The sequence below is a fragment of the Panicum virgatum genome, chromosome 6N, assembly GCF_016808335.1.
Source record: "Panicum virgatum strain AP13 chromosome 6N, P.virgatum_v5, whole genome shotgun sequence".
NCBI classification, from domain to species: Eukaryota; Viridiplantae; Streptophyta; class Magnoliopsida; order Poales; family Poaceae; genus Panicum; species Panicum virgatum.
In genome coordinates this window covers 40,179,006-40,200,356 of record NC_053150.1, presented here as the reverse complement: position 1 = coordinate 40,200,356, position 21,351 = coordinate 40,179,006, and the positions used below count along the sequence as shown (strand labels likewise).

The following is a 21,351-nucleotide window of genomic DNA, read 5'->3' as shown; positions in this document are numbered from 1 at the left end:
TATCATGTCATATAATTAACCAATAATGTCCGATATATATACTCTTCCCAATGCACCTACACTACACGGTTAGCAAATAATAGTAGGAGTCTTATTGTTGATTGGCATGAGAAACCTAGGTTCTCCGATCCTATGTAAGGATCGGGTGCTCTAGCCTAAGAGAGGGAGGGGGTGAATTAAGCACTAATAAAAACTTTGACCTATGGCTCCAACTAGTTTGCACAAAACTTAAACTAAAACATGCTATCTAGATGTGCAACTAGGTTGTTCTAGTGTGAAACCCCTATCCCAAAAGAGTTTAGCAACCTATAGCTTTTCCTATCAAGAAACTATTCTATGAAAGTAAAGGCACACAAAATGCTAGTAAGAAATGCGGAAGCTTAATGAGCGGGATAGGAGATACACTGTTGGAGAACGGCACATTAGTGCCGGTCACAGGACGGCTTAGTGCCGGTCCCTGTGGCCGGCACTAACGTGACAGACGTTAGTGCCGGCTACTCTGACCGGCACTAACGTGCGTATGTTAGTGCCGGTCCGTAATACCAGCCGGCACTAACGTGCCTGCCCCCGCCCGAGTCCTGACAGCAAGGTTAGTGCCGGCTGGTATTACTAGCCGGCACTAAATGTTTTTTCTTCTTTTTGTTTCTTTTCTTTTCGTTTTTATACGTATGGCTATGCGTATTTCTAGCGTATGTGACTACATAGTCGTACTCTTTGCATTGCACAGTATTATTAGAACAGAATATTACACTAACATTATATATATATATATGTCATGTATGGAACACTTAGGAATTGAAAAGTACATGAGATATTACAAATTATTGCGCACATCAACTATAATAACGTATCAGCTTCCTCGTCGTCGGATCTTCTTGGGCGACGCTTAGACGGAGATCGCCATGAAATTCGCCCTTAGGATTTATGACTTCATCGAGTAGAAATCCGCATATAGCTTCTTGAATTGCCCTGATCCGAGCGATTTCAATGAGTTCTTCTTTCATCCGCCAACTGCTGTCACATTTTTCGATAAAAACATGAGAATAAAAAATAATGAATTAAAATAATGAGCAGATGTGATTGTGCTCACGTACATTGAATGCCTCCACTGTCATTTGCCCTTTTTCACTTGCAAAAGAGTTGATCCACTCGCATGCGTAGTATCCACATAAGTTGTTTCCTTGGCCCTGTCTCCAACACTATGGACAAACGTGGGTTATGATATAGAATTTTTCTGATGTTTATTGCGAATGACATTAGTAGCGAGAGTATATTCATACCGGAAAATCAGTCACCCAATGAAGAGGCTCGATTTCACCTATGGGCAAGCCTATGTGTTTGTGGAGGTAGCGACCCCATGCAGTATTTACCACCTCGATGATATCTTGGTACTTTGATTTATCTTGCCTTAACGAGTCGTACACCAAGACCTTGTGCTCCTCAATCCGAATACAAAGCAATATCTAATGAAAGTTGTGCATATACATACGCATAACCAATTAATGTTGATTATAATAGTTATTAAATAGTATTATTAATACGAAGGGATTGAAAAAAAAGTCTAACAAAGAACGACTCACTGATGGTTGTATGGCAAGAGAATGAAGGGACACATGCTATTTTTACGCAACCCCCTGTATATAACATTGACTATGTCTCCAGGATTTAGCGCTAGCGATTTCTCGTGTATAATATCGGGGTCGAAGAACCCGACGTTATGGAAGTTCTTCTTTCGGCAAATTTGAATTTTTGACCTACGGGACACAAGAAAAACGGGGATCAGTCAACACACAAGGCTAAAATAATGAAACGAGAGACAATACTTACATGCACCATACACTGACGAGGGACTTGTGAAGGGCATCTTGATGGTATAAATCGTAGAGTGATGCAAACTCGATATATACATCATCTGCCCCCCGCCAGAAATGCTCATTTTTAATCCGAGCTGGGAACATCTCTAATTTACTAGCTTTAGATTGCACGGCATACCATTTGTGTAACTCGGCCATTCTCGTTGGTAGGAATGGTAGCAACTCTGGCCATATCAAAGGTTCACCAAGTACAAATTTTTTCCTGCCGCGGGCATTCTGTAGGGCCTCCCCAAGCAATTGAGCCCTTGTTAGATCAGTTTGCAATATCATCCCAGCCATGGTCAACGGATCTCTTGATTCATCGGGACAGTCTTCATGCGGCACTATCAACGGAGGGATCGATTGTTTGGACTGCTCTCCGAGCTGGGGAACGGTCTTTGCATTAATCAGGCGATTCTTGGGGTTGTTGTAGCACTTTCTGATCTGCTGATCATAATCCGACTCTCTTTCTTTCTCCTTGGTGGGATCTTTAATGAAGTGTTTAACAAAGTGTGCCTTTGCAACCGGATCTATTTCTGGCTTCTTGTTCGCAGCCTCCCTCAGTAGCTTGCGCTTCAGCAAGAAGGTTTGAAACGATTCTTCTGCCTCTTCCTCTTCTGGAGCCTTTTTTTCTTCTTTCTTTGCTGCTTTTGAGATGGCTGGACCGAAGGTACCGTGTATGCCTTCTGTCGCTGACTCTGATTCTGTTGTGCGGCTGGTGATGATGCCGGAATTGGCTCACTTTGTGCGGCTGGTGATGGCGGATCCATGCTGGGGTCCCGTGCAGGCGGTGGAGAAGGTGGGCCAACACTAGGATTCCTGTCAGCTGGCGTTGGTGATCTTTGCCTTGAGCACCGAGCGGAATCTGTGTCTGCTTGCACCAATCTTATGTCGCGCTTTGGCCACGCGATCCATGTGTGTACGGCATGTTGTAGTTCTGTTTCTTCAGGACTTATAGGGATCGGGAGGTCCATGTCTTCCCAGCGTTCTTCAGTAATTCGGTCAACAAAGAATCTGGCGAATCCTTCAGGAATCGGCTGGCAATGTATTGTCCCGCCCTGTTCTTGGACTTCCGCATAACCCTAAGCACAAACTTTAAGCTTTTTCCCATAAAGAACCAGAAGCTCACATTGGGTCCTAACGGTGATGTCGTCAATGGGGTCCCTCGGCCTGTCGGCACCCAAATTAGGGTGCTCCGTGGAAGCAACACTGCTACGACGCTGAGAAGAGGGGCTGATCTCCACATTGGCAGCTGGTTGGTCCGAGCGTTGCCCAACTGCTGCCTCAAGTGACATTATCCGGTTTTCTAGGCTATGAATCTTCTCAGCCACTACTGCCTTGCTTCTGCATCGGCTTCGGTAGGTTTCGAGATCTCCGAAAAAGCCATATTTCCATGGAACTACGCCCACGCCTCGGGTCCGTCCAGTGTGTTCCGCATTCCCAAGAGCGTAAGTCAGCTCGTCATTCTCTCTGTTGGGCTGGAAGGTTCCTTCTTCGGTACGCCTCATTGCGTCCTCGAGTCTTTGGGCAGCCTCTCTTAGTACGTCGCTAGTCACAAACATTCCAGTGTCGGGGTCTAGTGTGCCTCCATGAGCATAGAAGTAATACCTTGCTCGTTTGGGCCAACTCAAGGTTTGCAGTACGATTCCTTTTACAATTAAATTATTTTCCATCTTTTCCTATTTCGGAATGGCAACCTTATAACCTCCGGGCCCAAGTCTATGGAAGTTTTTCTTTTTGCTAGCATTCATTTTGCCTTGAATCGAGGCTGCCATGCTGTCAGCACTGTGCTTGTAATTCACAAATTCATTCCACCACTCTCGTTGCTTCTTCCAGACTTTATCAAAATCTGGTGTTAGGCCCTTGATTTACAAATGTTGTCTTAATTTGACCAGGAGCTAGTGGCTCGCCGGTTGCTTCGTTGATCTCCGTGATGGTCGTACATCCTACCATCTTCCTCTTGGAGCCACATTTCCGTTTAGGCTTCGTCGATCCTGATGCCTGAAAGAATCGCAAATTTATCAAGCGGGTTGCTAGCAACTAGTGGACGTCGCGGCAGGTATGCGTAACCTTCATAACCCGCAAGCAAGGGTTCCAGATCGAAAATTATCATGATATTAGGTAACTTATTGACTGAAACATTCATAAGAATTTTTAGCTAGAGCACGACTCCTTACACAAGGACTGAAATCATCAACAAAGCTAGCAACATAACACAAATAGTTCGCAGCTGGGACGCATGTGTCACAAACAATATCTTGCTCCTAACATATATATTGATAAAACGTTTATCCTGATGCCTGAAAGAATCACTAAACTTTTATACCTCGGCTTCCTCGACATTTCCTTCTTCCTCCCCACTAATATCTTGCTCCTCGTCGCCATGATAATGCAAGTTTAAAAATTGGCTGCCATCGTTCTCGTCCTCATCAAACTCTGGAGCTATGTGCCCAGTACTACCACTAATGAGCTCGTGCATTAACTCGTCTTGGTTGTCTGTAGGATCCATTTCCACTACCTAAAACAATAAAAAAATAGCAAGCCACATACTATATGAGGTTACAAAGCATCTATTAAATCAAAGGTTATCTTGTTTCTTCCTTATGATTCCTATATCCTGTAAATTCAGAAATAGAATGGAACTGGAAAGAGAAATTTATATGTTTGGTATGCATGTTCCCTTTTTGAGTCTTGATGCCCAATTACCTTGTCTTGTACTGAATAATTGATGCATTATATGTACAATGTTTGGGTAAAAAATGCTACCATTATCAATAAGCTGAACAATAATTATAGTAATTATAGCAATTATATCTACACAATAATAATAGCAATTGAAGTAAATTAACAAATATGCTAACATTATCAATTATGTGTAGCTTATAGAGTTTATATGTTAGTATGCTTCTATTATTCGTAATAAATCAAAAAAAATTCAGTTTGATCCATGCAAAAATATTCAAAAGTCTTTTCAGTAATAGCCTATACAATGATGTAATCAATTCGCAAATTACTTGATTATTTGTTTGTAATTTAATGTTTCAACACTCCTAGTAATGCAAAATTAGTGAAAGTAAATAATATTTATATCATGCAAAAATATAATATTATCTGAAGATGATATTGTGTTCTAATTGGACGAATAGTATCGAGAATTGAGACAAATACGACGCGGTGCGTTACATTACATCACTGATTGAGAGAAATCAATATATAAATTATATAAAACTACTACTCATTATTATTATCTACTGGAATATTGATAATCTTTCTTTTGACGAAAGTGCCTTGAGCGTGATCACAACGTAAGTAAGGTGTGTCCTCTTTGGATAAGAGGATGCTAGGGTCAACGTCAACTGAGAATGGAGGAATGTTATCAATCTGGTCATAATCTTCCGAATTGTCCGAAATATCCTCAACTCCAACTACTTTTCTTTTTCCGGGAAGAACTATGTGCCGTTTCGGCTCATTTCCAGCCTTGTCTGCTTCAGGCGTCTTATCCGACTTCTTTTTCGGTTTGCTCGACATGTCCTTCACATAGAACACTTGTGTCACATCCTTGGCTAGAACGAATGGTTCATCTTTATATCCAATCTTTTTAAAGTCAACTATGGTCATCCCATACCGGTCCTTCGTTACGCCTCCTCCAGCCACCCATTCACAACGAAATAAAGGGACAACTATGGGTCCATATTCAAGTTCCCATATCTCTTCTATGACACCATAGTAGTTGTTCTTTTCTCCATTACTATTTACTATACACATACGGACACCACTGTTTTGGTTGGTGCTTTTTTTGTCTTGAGCTCTCGTATAAAATGTATACCCATTTATTTCGTACCCTTAGTATTGCTGGATAGTGATTGATGGTCCCCTAGCCAGCCATTGAAGTTCTTGATCAACTATATTGTTGCCCAATAATTTTCGTCTGAACCAACCGTCAAAAGTTTTTATATGTTGCCGTGTAATCCAAGCAAGATTCTTCTGTGGATTTTCAGACTGTATAATATTCATGTGCTCATCAATATATGGAGCCACCTTGGATGAATTCTGAAGAACCGTGAAGTTTGCTTGGCTGAATTCACTACAAGAGATGTTCATAATACATTTCTTTCCTAGTGTGCCTTTTCCCTTTAGTCCCCCTCATGGTGTGACACGGGGAGCCCAATCGGATTGAGATCAGGAAGATAGTCAACGCAAAACTCAATGACCTCCTCTGTTCCATAGCCCTTAGCAATGCATCCTTCTGGGCGAGAACGTTTGCGCACGTACTTCTTCAATACGGCCATGAACCTCTCAAAAGGGAACATATTGTGTAGAAAAACAGGACCCAAGATAGTTATTTCTGTCACAATATGAATTAGAAGGTGTGTCATAATATTGAAGAAGGAAGGTGGGAAGACCATCTCGAAGCTGACAAGACATTCGACAATGTCTTTCTGTAGCTTTATTAGATTATTTGGATTAATTGCTTTTTGCGAAATTTCATTCATGAACGCACAAAGCTTTACAACTGCCAATCTCACATTTTCCGGTAGAACACCCCTCAGTATAACCGGAAGTAATTGTGTCATCAGGACGTGGCAGTCATGGGACTTCAAGTTTTGGATTTTCTTCTCTTTCACATTTATTATGCCCTGTATATTTGAGGAGTACCCAGACGGGACATTGATACTGTTCAAGCAATCGAACATACTTTCCTTCTCCTCTTTGCTCAGATTATAGCTGGTAGGTTTTAAATAGTGGCATCCTTTGTCTCTCTTCTCGGGTTGCAAGCTTTGTCGTCCAGCTAGCTGCTGCATGTCGCGCCTTGCTTCCAATGTGTCTTTTAACTTACCATACACTCCCAGAAAGCCTAGTAGGTTCACGCAAAGATTCTTCGACAGATGCATCACATCAATTGCGTTGCGAACCTGTAAGACTTGCCAATAAGGTAGGTTCCACAATATAGACTTCTTCTTCCACATTGGAACATGTCCCTGGTCATCCTTGGGAACAGGTTGGCTACCGGGACCCTTTCCAAATACTACCTTCACATCCTTGATCATCGAGAACACACGCTTTCCATTACGGAATAGAGGCTTAGGACGAGTTTCGGGCTCTCCTTTGAAATGCTTCCCTTCGGTTCTTAGGGGATGATTGGTAGGAAGAAATCGACGATGGCCCATGTATACGCACTTCTTACAGTGTTTCAAATAAATGCTATCGGTCTCGTCATAACAGTGGGTGCAGGCCATGTATCCCATGTTCGACTGTCCCGAAAGTTTTGCAAGTACAGGCCAATCATTGATGCATACAAAAAGCAAAACTCGGAGGTTGAAGGACTCCTGTTTATACTCATCCCACACACGTACACCTTCTTCTTTCCAGAGTAGTAAGAGATCATCCATCAAGGGTTGCAGGAACACATCAATGTCGTTGCCAGGTTCTTTTGGCCCTTCTATAAGCACCGGCATCATGATGAACTTACGCTTCAGGCACAACCAAGGAGGAAGGTTGAACATACATAGGGTCACGGGCCATGTACTATGAGCGCTGCCAAACTCACCGTACAGATTCATTCCATCCGGACTTAGAGCAAATCTTATATTCCTTGGGTCGTTGTCAAATTGAGGATACTCTCGGTTAAGGTTTCTCCACTGGGACCCATCTGCTGGGTGTCTGATCATGTGATCCTCCTTACGGTCTTCTTTGTGCCACCGCATCAACTTGGCGTTATCCTTGTTTTTGAAAAAGGGCTTCAGACGTGGTATTATAGGGAAGTACCACACCAACTTTGCGGGAACTCTCTTCTTTACCGGCTGCCCATCAACATCACCTGGATCATCTCGCCTGATTTTATACCGCAATGCGCTGCAAACAGGACAAGCTTCCAAGTTCTCGTATTCGCCGCAATACAGGATGCAGTCGTTAGGACATGCGTGAATCTTCTGCACGTCCAATCCAAGAGGGCAAACCATCTTTTTAGCTTCGTATGTTGTTGACGGCAGTTCATTACCCTCAGGAAGCATGTTCTTTACAATCTTTAATAGCTCACCAAATCCCTTATCGGTTACACCATTAGTTGCCTTCCATTTCAGCATATCCAGCGTGGTACCCAACTTCTTTTGCTCCGGTTTGCAATTAGGGAACAACGGCCTTTTGTGATCCTCCAACATCTTCTCGAACTTTAATGCCTCCTTCACAGTTTCACTGTCTTTCTGTGCATCAAGCAACGCCTGACCTAGCTCGTCAGGTGGCTCCTCTTGTGCAACATTTGCTTCACCCTCGTCTATTGGTTCATCTTGAAAGCCACCTGCTTCATGAACCCATGCCCAATCTGGAAGATTGTTATCACCATCCTCATCTTCTTCATTATCTTCCATCATAACTCCAACTTCGCCGTGTTTAGTCCAAAGGCTATAGTTACTCATGAAACCATTCAAGGCCAAGTGATTCCATAGAGTATCTCTTTTTCGGAATTCCTTTTTATTTTCGCAAATACTGCATGGACAACACATTAAACCCTTTGGCGACCTATTTGCCATTGCCGCCTTGAGAAAAGAATCTAAGCCCTGAATCCACGCCGAGGTGCTCTGACTTCCGTGCATCCATTGCCGGTCCATCTGTACAAATTAAAAAAAATCATGCTCATTATCCCTAAAAAGTAAAAACAGGTTACTATGAAGTAATTCAAAAAAAATATAAATGTGTCATAGGCCACCTATCTAATAATTTTAACTAAATAGCAAAATAAATTGGCACAATAACATATACACATGTCACCATGAAATAATTCAAAAAAAACATTCTAAATGTGTGATAGTCAAACTATATAGTAATCATTCTCTAAAAAGCAACAAATCAATTCTACCTTGCTCAAATTAATGAACAAATTAATAAATCATGCCCATTTTCCCTCATCCTTAAAATCCTTAAAATTTTGCATAATAACATATATACATGTCCCCGTGAAATAATTCTAAAAAATCATTCTAAATGTGTCATAGTCAAACTATCTAGAAAACCTTCTCTAAAAAGTAACAAATTGACTCTATTTTGCTCAAATTAATGAACAAATCGGAAAATTATGCTCATTTTTCCTCAACCCTAAAATCACTATTTTCTTTATCTAGAAAGCATGAAACAAAAAATAAACACCGTGAAAGAAGAGTGAAAGAAGCTACTAACTTTTGGTGCACTTGGATGGGTGAAATCCTCACAAATTTGGAGGGAAATGGGCAGCACCTCCCCTCTAACACGCCATGAGAGAGGAGGAGCTCGGCCAAATGAAATGGTCGGGCTGGGGAAGAAGGAGTGCCTGGCTTATGCGGGGCAAGTTAGTGCCGGTTGGTGGCTTTAGCCGGCACTAAGTGTGTACGTTTAGTGCCGGCTAGAACTACCAGCCGGCACTAATATGCAATTGACCAAGTTAGTGCCGGCTAGAATTCCCAGCTGGCACTAACGTGTCTTTTGACCGTTGTGGCAGACGGGCTGACCGTTGGGGGATGGCACGTTAGTGCCGGCTGGAGTTTCTAGCCGGCACTAATGTGCCCGCTTTGTACGGTTCATGCACTTTAGTGCCGGCTCCTGTTGGACCGGCACTAACGTGCTGGTACCAATGTACCATTCTCCAACAGTGATAGCAAACTCTTGACGCGGGTGTTTATCCCGTGGTTCGGTTAGCCACAAAGGCACACCTACATCCACGTTGTTGTAGCACTCACTAAGAGTATTGCTACTCGGCCACCAAGTCTCTTCCGTGAACACAATCACAGTCACCTTGGTCCCGGGTTCCACTAAGGAGCTTCTCCACAAAGGATGGGGGTCTCCACGTCCCCCGCACAAAGATGTCGTCGCCGCTCCACACCAAGTCGGAGGGTCGATGACGTTGCCGGCGAGCTTCACGCTCCAAAGTGCCGGCGCACCAAGCTCTTGTTTTGGTTCGCTAATGAACCATAGCACAAAGGCTCGAACCCTTGCAATCTCACTCACTAAGAGCTAATCCTTTACACAACACTCTCAAAGTGTGCTAAGGGCTAGGGATACGATCTTGATGCTTTTGTATGGCTTGGAGATGTTCTTGGGTGTGTGTGGGATGTCTAGCAACTCCAGCAAGCTTCAAATGGCCGGGGTGAGGCGTATATATAGGCCACCAAGTCTTGTAGCCGTTGCTCCAACGGTTAGCTGATAATCTACGTATCACCGGAAGAACCGATGCCTCTGGCAGGGGTAGCGTCGGTTCTTCCTGTCACTCATAAACCGAAGTAGCCGTTGAAGTCCTGACAGCTGACGCAGTGACCACCGGTTGAACCGATACTTTGTTCTGATGCATCACCGGTTCATCCGGTGCTTAAGAATCTTCTCCTGACAGCTGACGTCATTACACCGATGGTATGCACCGATGCTTCACCGGTTCAACCGGTGCTGAAGAATCTTCTCCTGGGCTCTTGACATCGTCTCTGGAACATAGGACGCCCAATGCACCGATGCCCCCCTTTTTGACCCGTCGGTTCAACCGGTGCCTATAGGCTGACTTGGCTTCGATTCCCTTCTGCACCAAACTTCATAGCGTCGGTTCTTCCGACAAGCGTCGGATGCACCGATGCTTAGTCATCGGTTCTTCCGGTACTTCTGATCCGAAGCAGAACCCCCGTAGGGGCGGCCCTTCGGGTCTTGCTACGCCTATTTTCTCTTTCTCTTTGTCATCACTTGATCCTAAAAACCTGAGAATGGTCATCTTAACAATCATATTAGTCCAAGTGTTGTGTTGTCATTCGATCACCAAAATCACTCTAAATGTCATAAATGGAGCCATATTCGTTACATCCCATATAAAATTTGGTTAAAAAGGAAAACCAAAGCACACAGCTTCTGTTCTACTACTGCTAGCTCTTCCTCAATAGCCTCTGTATTGGCCGATTATTGTCGGCTCTAGTTGTGTACTTGTGTCGACATTACTGCTGAGCACCAAATTGGGTAGGTCAGTGTGAACGGCAATCTCTCTACATATTTGATATGGAAGTTTGTACTCTGGACTATGCCCCGTATGCTGAGTTGGGTTAATTTCATTGGGTTGATTATTATCATTGGGTGTGATCGCAGCGTACCCATTTGTTGACTAATCAGTACTCCATAAACTCACCGCATATTCTATTGTGTACTTATCCTCTCCTCTACTACTCTCCAGACATTGCAATGCAGCGCCACTTTCTCGAGTTCCTCTCCCTTTGCTCTCCGGACATTCCTCGCTCTCGGTCCAGCGCCGCTGGGCTTCCGCTTAGCCCTGCTAATGGGTTGGAACCCGCACCATACCTAACCCCATCCAAAATTAATATATTTAGATACCCAACCCCACCCAACCCAATTAGTTAATTTCTCAACTCTAACCAACCCGCCCCATTATAAGCGGGCAACCCATAAAAACCCATGGGTTATACTATGCAGAGAAATTTAGTGGTTCTACACTTAATGTGGGGACCACATATATGTCTAGCCACACTACTTTGCACAGAGTATCTGTCAGTCATATTGACTCATCTCTAAAAATTTCAGTCAATTTCGATAAAATTTTATAGTGTGAACGCGAGGTTTTAATTCCAGGGTCCGGCTCTTGATGTGGAGCCCACGTGTAGTTCTAGCCACGCTGCTTTGCACAGAGTAGCTGCCAGTCGTACTGAGTCATCTCCAACAAATTTCAGTCAATTTCGATAAAATTTTATAGTGTGAACGCGAGGTTTTAATTCTAGGATCCGGCTCTTGATGTGGAGCCCACGTGTAGTTCTAGCCACGCTGCTTTGCACAGAGTAGCTGCCAGTCGTACTGAGTCATCTCCAACAAATTTCAGTCAATTTCGATAAAATTTTATAGTGTGAATGCGAGGTTTTAATTCCAGGGTCCGGCTCTTCATGTGGGGCCCACAGGTAGTTCTAGCCACACTGCTTTGCACAAAATAGCTGCCAGTCGTACTGAGTCATCTCCAACAAAATTCAGTCAATTTCGATAAAATTTTCTGATATAAACACGTGGTTTAATTTCAGAGTCCAGCTCTCACGTGGGACCCACATTTATATATAGTTATACTATTTTATAAAAAATATCCATTTCAACCCACTCAACCCGCCTCCACCTGCATTTATATTGCCGTCCGTGCCGGTTGCCGTCCGCGCCGTGCCGTCCGCGCTGGATGCAAAAGGCGCCTCGTGCAGGCGCTGCATGTGCAGCAGGTTAGGCTATCTGCAGCCCAGTGCGCTAAAGGGCACGACATGCAGTTGCGGTAGCAATTTGGAGTAAAAGGAGCTGCAGCCCAGTACTCTAAGAGGAATCAGGCGTACCGCGAAATAAAGCGAGCACGAAGCGTACGCACTACGCACTGTGCCGCAGCGGGCCCCACCAACCGCCTGCCGTCGCGCGCTCGTGGTGAAGCTGAGTTGGCCTGCGCGTCGGGCCGGCGGGGAGGGCCCGCGGATGCACGGAGCTCCGGCGCATACATATATAGCACCAACACCTTCACAACATCAATCGTGACAACATGTAATTACTCATATGCACTAAAGTTGTCATGAATAACAACTCACCTCAATCTTCTCCATCCATGGCACCACATTTTTAAGACACTTTTGTACCCCTAGGACATGATTTATTTTGGTGCCTGTTCTTTAAAGGTTTTAAAATGTGTATGCATGCATACATCAAAAAATCTTGTTCCATATTTTGATCTCTCTCTCTCTCTCTCTCTCTAATACAGTGATGAGTAACATCAGATGGGATAATGCTTCTACCCCTTTATTGAAGAAAACACACTCAATAATTATTGTATAAAATGTGAGAGCTCTAGCCTCTAGGTGTTGAGTGTGATGTATCCGTTTTGGATCATCCACTGCATACTCCAATGGTTATTCACGTTCTTGAGCGTCCAGTAGGCCCATCCAAAGGTAGCTCGGCCGTAGACGTCTTCCTGCACCTGCGCAAACCTCTGGTAGTCCGTCTTAGTCGCTCCTTGCACCTCCCACTCGGCCACCCACTCCCCTAGAAATGTAGATATGTAGATGTCAAACGAGGAATGAATTCCACGGAGAAATGCCACTAGAACGACAAAGAGCTAGCTAGCTATAGCTTATTACCCACGAAGGTGAGAGGGCGCCCATTCTGACTGGTGACGGCGGCGAGGTCTGAGGAGCGATTGTTCCTGACGAAGTCGATGTTCTGTTCGACGGTGAGGCTGTCGAAATCGCTGCTAAACAGGTTGTAGTAGTGCACGTCGAGGACGGCGCCGGAGAAGCCTCCGGCGAACTGGAGCAGCTCGGTGGCGCTGGCGGACAGCCTGTTGGACATGATCACGTACGCCGTCGACGTGTGTCGCCGGACGGCGTCGTAGCCGTCCTGGTAGTATTTCATGATGCTGGCCAGGGTTGCGCCCGGGGCAAGCGGCTCGTTCAGCAGCTCCACCGCCAGTAGGCTGGCCCTGCCCGCGTACCTTGACGCCAGGAATTCGATGACCTGCACTGTCTGGGCGATGTTGGCGTCGCTGGTGCCCCACTCTTGCGACCCGTCCCTGGTTGCGCTGTGCTCATACGGGTTCTGTGAACCTGGCGCAGCGTGCAAGTCCACGATCACACCCAGATTGTACTTCCTGTGAATGGACGCAGCCCAATGATGCGATTTATTGTTTTGTTGGAATCTATGTATACAGTGAGAGGGAGAACGTAACATGCATATGCCTGATACTACTTACTCTGCCCAGCTGAATGCATTATCCAAGGCTTGGAGAGATCCTCCGACGAAAGGAAGCGGAGGGTCGGGGTCGCTGGCAATCCACCATCCAACAGGGACCCTCACCGCGTTCAGTCCGCTTGACGCAATGAAACTGAAGTCGCTCTCGGTTATGTATGTGCTCCAGTGGTTCTGCAAAACAAACAGCAGGATTTAAGAAACAGAAATAGGAAGAAAAAAAAAAAAGAGGTTCTTAACCATTCCACTAGTGTCAATTTATGAAGCAAACTGTCCATACAGCAAATGCATGTGCTAGTTCCCTGGCCGTAGGGTAGGGTCGGGGTTCTATTTAATTGCATATTGGCCGTATTCAACCATGCCAAGAGATCGGAGTGATCTGCGGGACCATTGAATGGAAGACACATTTGTGGCGAAACTATAAGTCAGGTCAATTTTTGACTGATGATCTTAACTCAAGCCGTCAAGCGAAAGCAAAACAAATTGCATGCTAAAGAATCTAGCTTAATTGATCTTACTTTCATGCCAATTTGACTCGTCATTAATTTGGTTCAAGAATCTGAGTCATGACAATTCAAGTTAGTGGTTGTGTGATAGTAGCACAGTCCGTAAGCGAATTTCATAATGATTTTATTAAGTTAGATAATATATAATACTGACATGAAGGTTACAGAAGGAATATATAGCTGACGATCATGGGCGGCAACTAATTGTAAATATCAGGATAGTATTCTTCTTTGCAAGAAATCAATGGCTTAGCAGCCACATTCGTTCTAGAAGCGGCATTTCTTCACATGCATGTAATGTAACAAGTGGGAGAAACTGACATGAGTTGAGAACTGATATATCTTACCCTGAGAACCTGTGTTGCCTTTGTTACGCCATATCCATTGCATATCTGGTACTCCCCATGTAGGCTGCCGACATTATTTGTCACAAAAACTGAGGGGTCATCGTCACCCCAGTCTGAATCCTCGCCGTAGTCCGCGGTCACTGATTCCATGGTCTTCGCCTAAGAAGACATGTGGTAGCAATTTATTATATTCGTCAGGATTAGGAAGAATAAAGTTACTAGTACAATATTATATTGTCAAGCACAGACGTAAATGTTCTAGAAAATTTGCTATTGACTTTTAATCATCTACGGGCAGCTAGTAGTACGCCACTACTGGCGCACTTGTTTCAACCGAATAATGGTGGAATCTTAGATCAGGTTAGATGACCATTTTTTTAAAAAAAGGTTTAGCCCCCTGTTTGGGAAGATTGGCATCTCTTAGGGTAACAAGTGTTTATCACAACACCACTAGTAACAAGTTGCAGAATGTTAGGCTGATATCTATTCCTCCTGGCCTCGACGACCCGGTGCAAATCGCAGTCAGCGCACGAATTAATTCCACGAATGCGACATGGACCGGGTCAATCTGCGTGTCGACTTGCGAATGCAAAATCAAATTGTCATGTCAGCAGTTAATTACCTGCAAGAAAAGGCCGTTTGACGCCCTGATGCGCACCCGGCTCTTGTCGCTGTCCTGTCGCACGAGCTGGAAGGTCTCCGACGGCCCCGGCGTGGTGGCCGTTGCGACGACTCCGCCGGTGCTGTTGACGCCCACGAACTGGTTGCCGAACACGCGGAAGTTGAACGTCATCTCGTCGATCCTCCATAGCTGCATGCGTATCCATCATCATATATGGATAAAACCATATCAAGGGGTTCAGTTCAGAGAGAAGGGAAAAAAGAACTGCCAGAGTGCTCATTTCCACTTCGTTTCGTTTCCGACGACTAACCTTGAAGGTCTCCCAGCCGGACGCATTCACCCGGTCGGCGAGGATGGCGGCGCCGCCGCCCATGTCCGCGACGAGGTACCTGTTCTGGGTCACCGACTTGAACTGGAGCTGGGTGCCATCCTACACAAAGGCGGATTGTAAGTTCAATTCCAGGCTGATGCAGCAGAACGTAGCTTCAATTCGCCATGCCTACGCTACAAAGCTACTACTACTTGCGTACCAGGAGGTCATTGTTGGGAATGTCGTTGAAGAGGGAATTCCCCTGTATCCAGCCTTCCGTCAGGAGCCAGCCACCGAGGTTCACCGCCCGGATCGGAGACGCCGGTGCTCCTGCCGCCGCCAACGTCCTCCTGGCATCGGATTGCTGGGGGAGGAGCAGCAGCGACGAGCAAATTAGGAGCAGGAGAAGCAGCGGGAGTCGCACGCGGCCGAGGATGCCGGCGTCCGCGCTCCTCATGGTGACTGCCCAATCAGATAGCCAAGCCACTAAACTGGGTCTGGGTCAATCAGCAATGCTGAGAATTGAAGCTTGGCCACACATATATATACCCCGCAATATAGGTGCTGCCGGATCTTGACTCTTGAGTCACCGCATCTAGAGCTCTGAGTTCCAATGGGCCATAATGGCGGTAGGGCTGATGGTTGATCATCATTTCCACGAGTCTATTCTATGCCAAACGACGTCAAAAGTTTCAAGACTTTGACGATCACCGGAGTTAGGCCGATCCGGAACGGGCCCAGCGAAAAATAACTTTTTGCCACTATCCTGCATGGCATTTATTCGAAGCTAGGTCCTTTTGTTCTGTTGCCTTACCATGTTTGCCATGAAACATACATAGCTTTGCTACGATCTGCATCGACGGGCACGCCTGTTCATGTCACCCATGAACACGTTGAATAATTAGGCAATTTCGAGATTAAACTCCTAATATAAATCATGATTAAATGGTTGAAATTAAACTAGCATTCATGTCTCTAACGCACTCCCTCCGTTCTAAATTGTAGGTCGTTTTGGTTTTTTAATAGATACATACATTCTTCTATGCATATGGTATAATTTGGAACAGAGGGACTACCATACAAAGCAAATATCACAAAGATCTTGCCAAACATGATTAATTGAGAGATTAAATTAATCTGTCTGCGCCTATCGGCAGCTAGAGCCGATTCCAAATGGAAGCCGTCAACGTTGACAGTGGTGTCCTCGACGCAAACATTGTAGTTGACTCGATGAAGAAGTCAATGGAGAAGAAGTCGACGACGATGTTGACCGGCAGCGGAGGTAGGAAGTCGACTTGTGGCGAAGAAAACGACAGTCGCGTGGAGCGCTTCTCAAAAATCTTATTCATCCACTCCCAGTGCAAGATCATGAAGGTGAGGGGTTCTAGAGACTTACTCTCCCATTGCAGATGCACGTCAGCGCTCGGGATGAAGAAGGTGATGGTGGCGGCACAGTAGCAAAAGTTGGCAAAACCATAGATCAAGTTGCTTCGAGATATCTCTTGACGGTCAGCCGGTAGGCTGCTTATACGGAGGCCTCAACAGACCTCGTATCGCTGTCACTAGCCCTGCTAATGGGGCAAAACCCACCCCTAACCCACCCCAACCCACAGCTGTCCGGGCAATTCCTCAACCCGCCCAACCCTCCCCCGACCCAGCTACCGCCCGCCCCAACACCGCCGGCCAGCGGCCACCCTCCCGATTTGGGAGTCGTCCCCATCCCCGACCGCCCCGTCTGCCAGGGGGCCAGCGGCCAGCGCCCCGTCCACCAGCGCGCCCCATCCCCGAGACCTTGACGCGCCTCCGCCAGGCCGCCTCCCGTCCCCGACGCACCTCCGCTCGGCCAGCGGTGGCGACGCGAGTCCGTGGCGGCGGTGGCGGCACGAGTCCGGCGGTGGCGGCGGTGTCCGCGCTCGTGCTCTAGGTCATCCCCGCGCCCCCTGGCCGCACCTGTGCCGCCGTGCTTGTGCTGGCCTCCAAGCCCTCCTCCTCCGACCTCCTCGAGGGCGCGTAGTGGCGCTACAGCGAGCTCCGCCGTCGAGCGCGGCAAGGTGGAGCACGTCCACTTCTCCAAGGATGGCGGCCTGCTGCAGCTCACCGCCGTCGACGTTCGCCGCACCACCGTCATCGTCCCCAATGACCTCGACCTCATCAACGTCCTCGCCACCAACGGCGTCGACATCTCCGTCTCCAAGGGCGAGGCCGCAGGGCCCGGTGGCTTCCTCGCCTTCGTCAGCAACCTCCTCTTCCCCTTCCTCGCCTTCGTGGGGCTCTTCTTCCTCTTCCGCCGCGTGCAGGGCGGCCCCGGCACCGGCCCATGGACTATGTCGGCTTCGCCGGTCTCGTGTTCTGCGCGGCGGATGTGGCCGGCGGTGTGCGCAAGGACAAGAAGGTCCCTCGTCTCATGGTGATGCGGGATGGTGAGGGTGGCGGCGCTTCCTCATCTTGCGGCGATGCGGGATGGCGAGGGAGGCGGTGCCCGTGTGCTCGTCTGCTTGCACGAGGACCCATCCCTACCCGGTTTTTTAGAAAACCCGCCCCGCCCCGCCCCGCCCCACAAAAGTCTAAAACTCATTTGAACCCATCCAGATAGACCCCATATAAAAACCCGACCCATACAACCCGTTTCAACCCGACCCACTAGCAGGGCTAGCTATCACGATGGTAGTCGGATAAGGACTTTTAGCAACTTGATGGCCAAGAAAATAAAATAGCAGAAGGAAGTCGCGCCCCTACAGGAGCTTGATTTCGATGGACCATTCACGCAGGTGCTGCGTACGAGCACCTAGCCCAGCCAAGCCAAACCAAGCGAGTGCACGTGTGGACTCCCTTAATTCCCCACACATCCATGACTTGCTGGGAGAGGATAACCTCCATATTTAATTAGGTGGGTCTCTAAAGGACCGAAGTTGCGACTAGAGGGTGGGTGAATGAGAGAATTTTGAAAACTCGACCCCGAACCTCTCTTCCAACACTTGCAAGTTCACATAGCAAAGAACAAACTACTGACCCTAGGACACAGCTAGGAAAGCTCATGAAAATACCCTCACGAAAATGCCCACGAGAAACGAACGATAACGAGATAAAACACTCTGACTTTGAATGTCGGATGGTACGTGTTGGACAAAATAGACCAAGCAAAAAGGCCTAGCCAAAAATCCCTCTGCACACGCTCAACGGTACGACGATGACTATGCCAGACGGCCCGACGTTCCGTCGGACCATATAGTCCGAGGAAAAGGTACTTGAGCCTCGGACTCTAAAGAGCGTTGGACAGTCCGATGATTGGACGCCAGATGGTCTGATGATAGGAATGTCGAACGGTCCAATGTAGCGTCGACAGAACAAAAAATTCATGCCCAAGTCTACACATCAGATGGTCCTACAATGGCAGCATCGAACGGTCTTACATTAATAAAATGTCCAGACAGAACCAAAAAAGCCTGCGAATCCACAAATCGAATGAGAATTGATGTAAACCAAGCCCAATGGAGATGAAATTTGACAAGTCGCATATCTAAGCCATCAATGAGATATTCCAAACAAAGATCTTGAGAAAATATCAAAAGATGTCCTCCATTTTGTCAACTCCAAGAACCAGGCATGAACTCACCCAAAAACGATCTAAAGGCCAAATCGAGATGTGCTAGAGGTTCTTGGTCAGATCCAAGTATGTGAGGCACTCCCCCATGTCATAGCAATATCAAGAAGGTAAAATGATTCGAAAAGGACTCTTGGAACCAAAAAAACACCGAAAGAAGATGGTTCCAAGGCAAGAACAAGGAAGGGAGAGAGAGCCAAGAAAAACTCAGATCAAGAGCACACAAAGCTCAAGAGGAAAGCTTGATTCTATTGATTAGAATTGTTTTTTACACCCCAAGCAAACTCAGCTAGCCGTCCTTTATCCTTTCCACTTGCCCGATTGTCACACCCGGTTCTAAGGACAAAACCGAATGCATAGTTATATGTATGCCAGGATCAAGTTCCATACACATAGAGACATTACAAGTGAATAATCAGTAACAGTATCATGAAAAAGATAAATAAAACAAATAAAAGACTATCAGAGTTATACAGTTTATCCTGGAAACGGAGACTCCAAACTTCACAGGCAATCGACTGGGGGTTGCGTACGCCTAGAACTCTGCAACATCTTCAACAGACTTCATACATCTTATGCTTGGTATTCAGCAAGGCCACAAGAAATAACCAGAAAATGATTTAAATCCATCTTTAAGTTTATTAATCATGTGAGGGTCCAAGCCGTTCTTGACCGTGAGCACGGCTAACCGGTTAGTTTTAACTCTGCAGATGTTGTACACTTTCACCACAATTCGCGTAAAAGTCCCGAAGAACTTTGAACCCAACCATGCAAGTGCGGGCCAAGCACCATATCACACTTCCTTAGGTATGACTGCATAGGGATGCTACGAGGCTTTTCCAAAGAATCACTATATGTACGCACTGGTCCCTTACTTTCTGCGGTACCTCAGAAGACGAAGCTTCCTTCACCTGCTCCTCAAAGCTCGATAACCCAAAAATCCACCAATCAAACGCCCCAGGCACGACATATAGATCATCTAGTTGCTTAGCTAAGACCAGAGCCATATGGTATTGTGATTGTACGGTTTTCTTGGGTGGTTCTCCATGTTCCAATTAAATCAAGTATTCTCATAAATAAGCATAGATAGAAGTATGGGTAGGGTCACTTGTCTTTTTCCAATGAAAAAGATACTTTTACTGCTCTTCAGCTTTTGCTCACTTGGAAAACTTGATCTTCAATCTTCGAACAATGATCCTTCTAATCGAAGCAATCAACTAGCAACCATACAAAACAAACAACAAGTACAACTAAGAACAATACTCCAAACAAAAGAAAAGCTTTAAGAGAGAGTACAAAAGGATAAAGCTCGCTACTATGGTCACGAGAGCACAAGAAACGCGGAAAACGGAACTAAAACGGCGATTCTATAGACTAAACGGTACTTCAGGGATCTAGTCACGATTAACTAAAAGGTTAAGGACTAACAGAAAAGATTTGTAAGACACAACAAAGTGTGCTCACAGAGGATAATAAAGTGATAAAGCTATTGCACATGTCACAAGGATCATGTGAGCGCAATAATCGATGAAAACGGATTTAAAACGAAGAAGTTATGGCTAAAACAAGGTTCTAGGGGCTTATTTGTAAAAGTTTTGAAAGAACAGGGGCTCTGAGTGAAGAAACTGAGGGTATAAACAAGATTAAATCTTAACTTCAGGGGCTAGCCTGCAAAATTGCAGCTCTGGGACAGCGGGTTCAAAATTGTAAAAGCGTAGGGGCTAAAACAGAAATAAAAGGACTTAAACCTAATTACTTTTCAACTACGCTGGACCGTGGGTTGATTTGCACTAAACTGAGGGGCCCTTTTGCAAAAAGCCCTAGGGTTGATCGGTACCTTGAGGTTTGACACTAGATAGATCTAATCGTGGCCGTTCGATTGATATCTGACGGCCGGGAAGAGTTGGTGCGGAGCTGGCGGTGGCGCAAGGCGCCGGCGGCATGGCGTGTGCGGTAGCGCACCGCCGGACTAGGCCGGAAAGGCCGTCCGGGGTTCGTTTTCGAGCGCGGGTAGGTTGGGGAGCAAGCACGCGGCTCGCGCAATCGATCTAGGGCAGCGGCGCGGGCTAGAGTGGGCGGCGCAGAGCTCACGGCGGCGCATGGCGGGGCGGCTGCGCCGGCGAGCGGGCCCGAGCCAAACGGAGCGCGAGGAAGGGGAAATCGGGGTTGGCGAGCTCCTATACCTCCATGCGAAGCTCTGGGAAACCTCGAATTCACCCTCGAAGCAGTGGAACGGCGGCGCGACGTCGCTTTTATAGAGCGGGGCCGGTCCTTGGCGTGTGGGCCAAGAGAGGCCGCGGCGGTGCACGCGTGGCCGGATCGGACTCCACCGGGAGTCCGGCTCGGGCACGGGAGGTAGGGGGTGACCCCGACAGGTGGGCCCCGCCTATCGGTGGGCTGCGG

General features: G+C 46.5%; 1 protein-coding gene across 1 annotated transcript; it reads right to left on the bottom strand.

Annotated features, from left to right (window-relative positions):
* Positions 1 to 12,356: 12,356 nt before the first annotated feature.
* On the bottom strand, positions 12,357 to 15,875 carry LOC120680079 (probable glucan 1,3-beta-glucosidase A). The gene is made up of 8 exons (XM_039961721.1): positions 15,568 to 15,875; positions 15,348 to 15,467; positions 15,038 to 15,226; positions 14,416 to 14,574; positions 13,567 to 13,736; positions 12,956 to 13,464; positions 12,559 to 12,860; positions 12,357 to 12,491 (listed from the first exon to the last, which is right to left on the bottom strand). The coding sequence occupies exons 1-7, from the start codon at positions 15,802 to 15,804 to the stop codon at positions 12,673 to 12,675; spliced, it is 1,572 nt and encodes a 523-aa protein (XP_039817655.1). The 5' UTR covers positions 15,805 to 15,875; the 3' UTR covers positions 12,357 to 12,491; positions 12,559 to 12,672.
* Between the last annotated feature and the right edge of the window lie 5,476 nt (positions 15,876 to 21,351).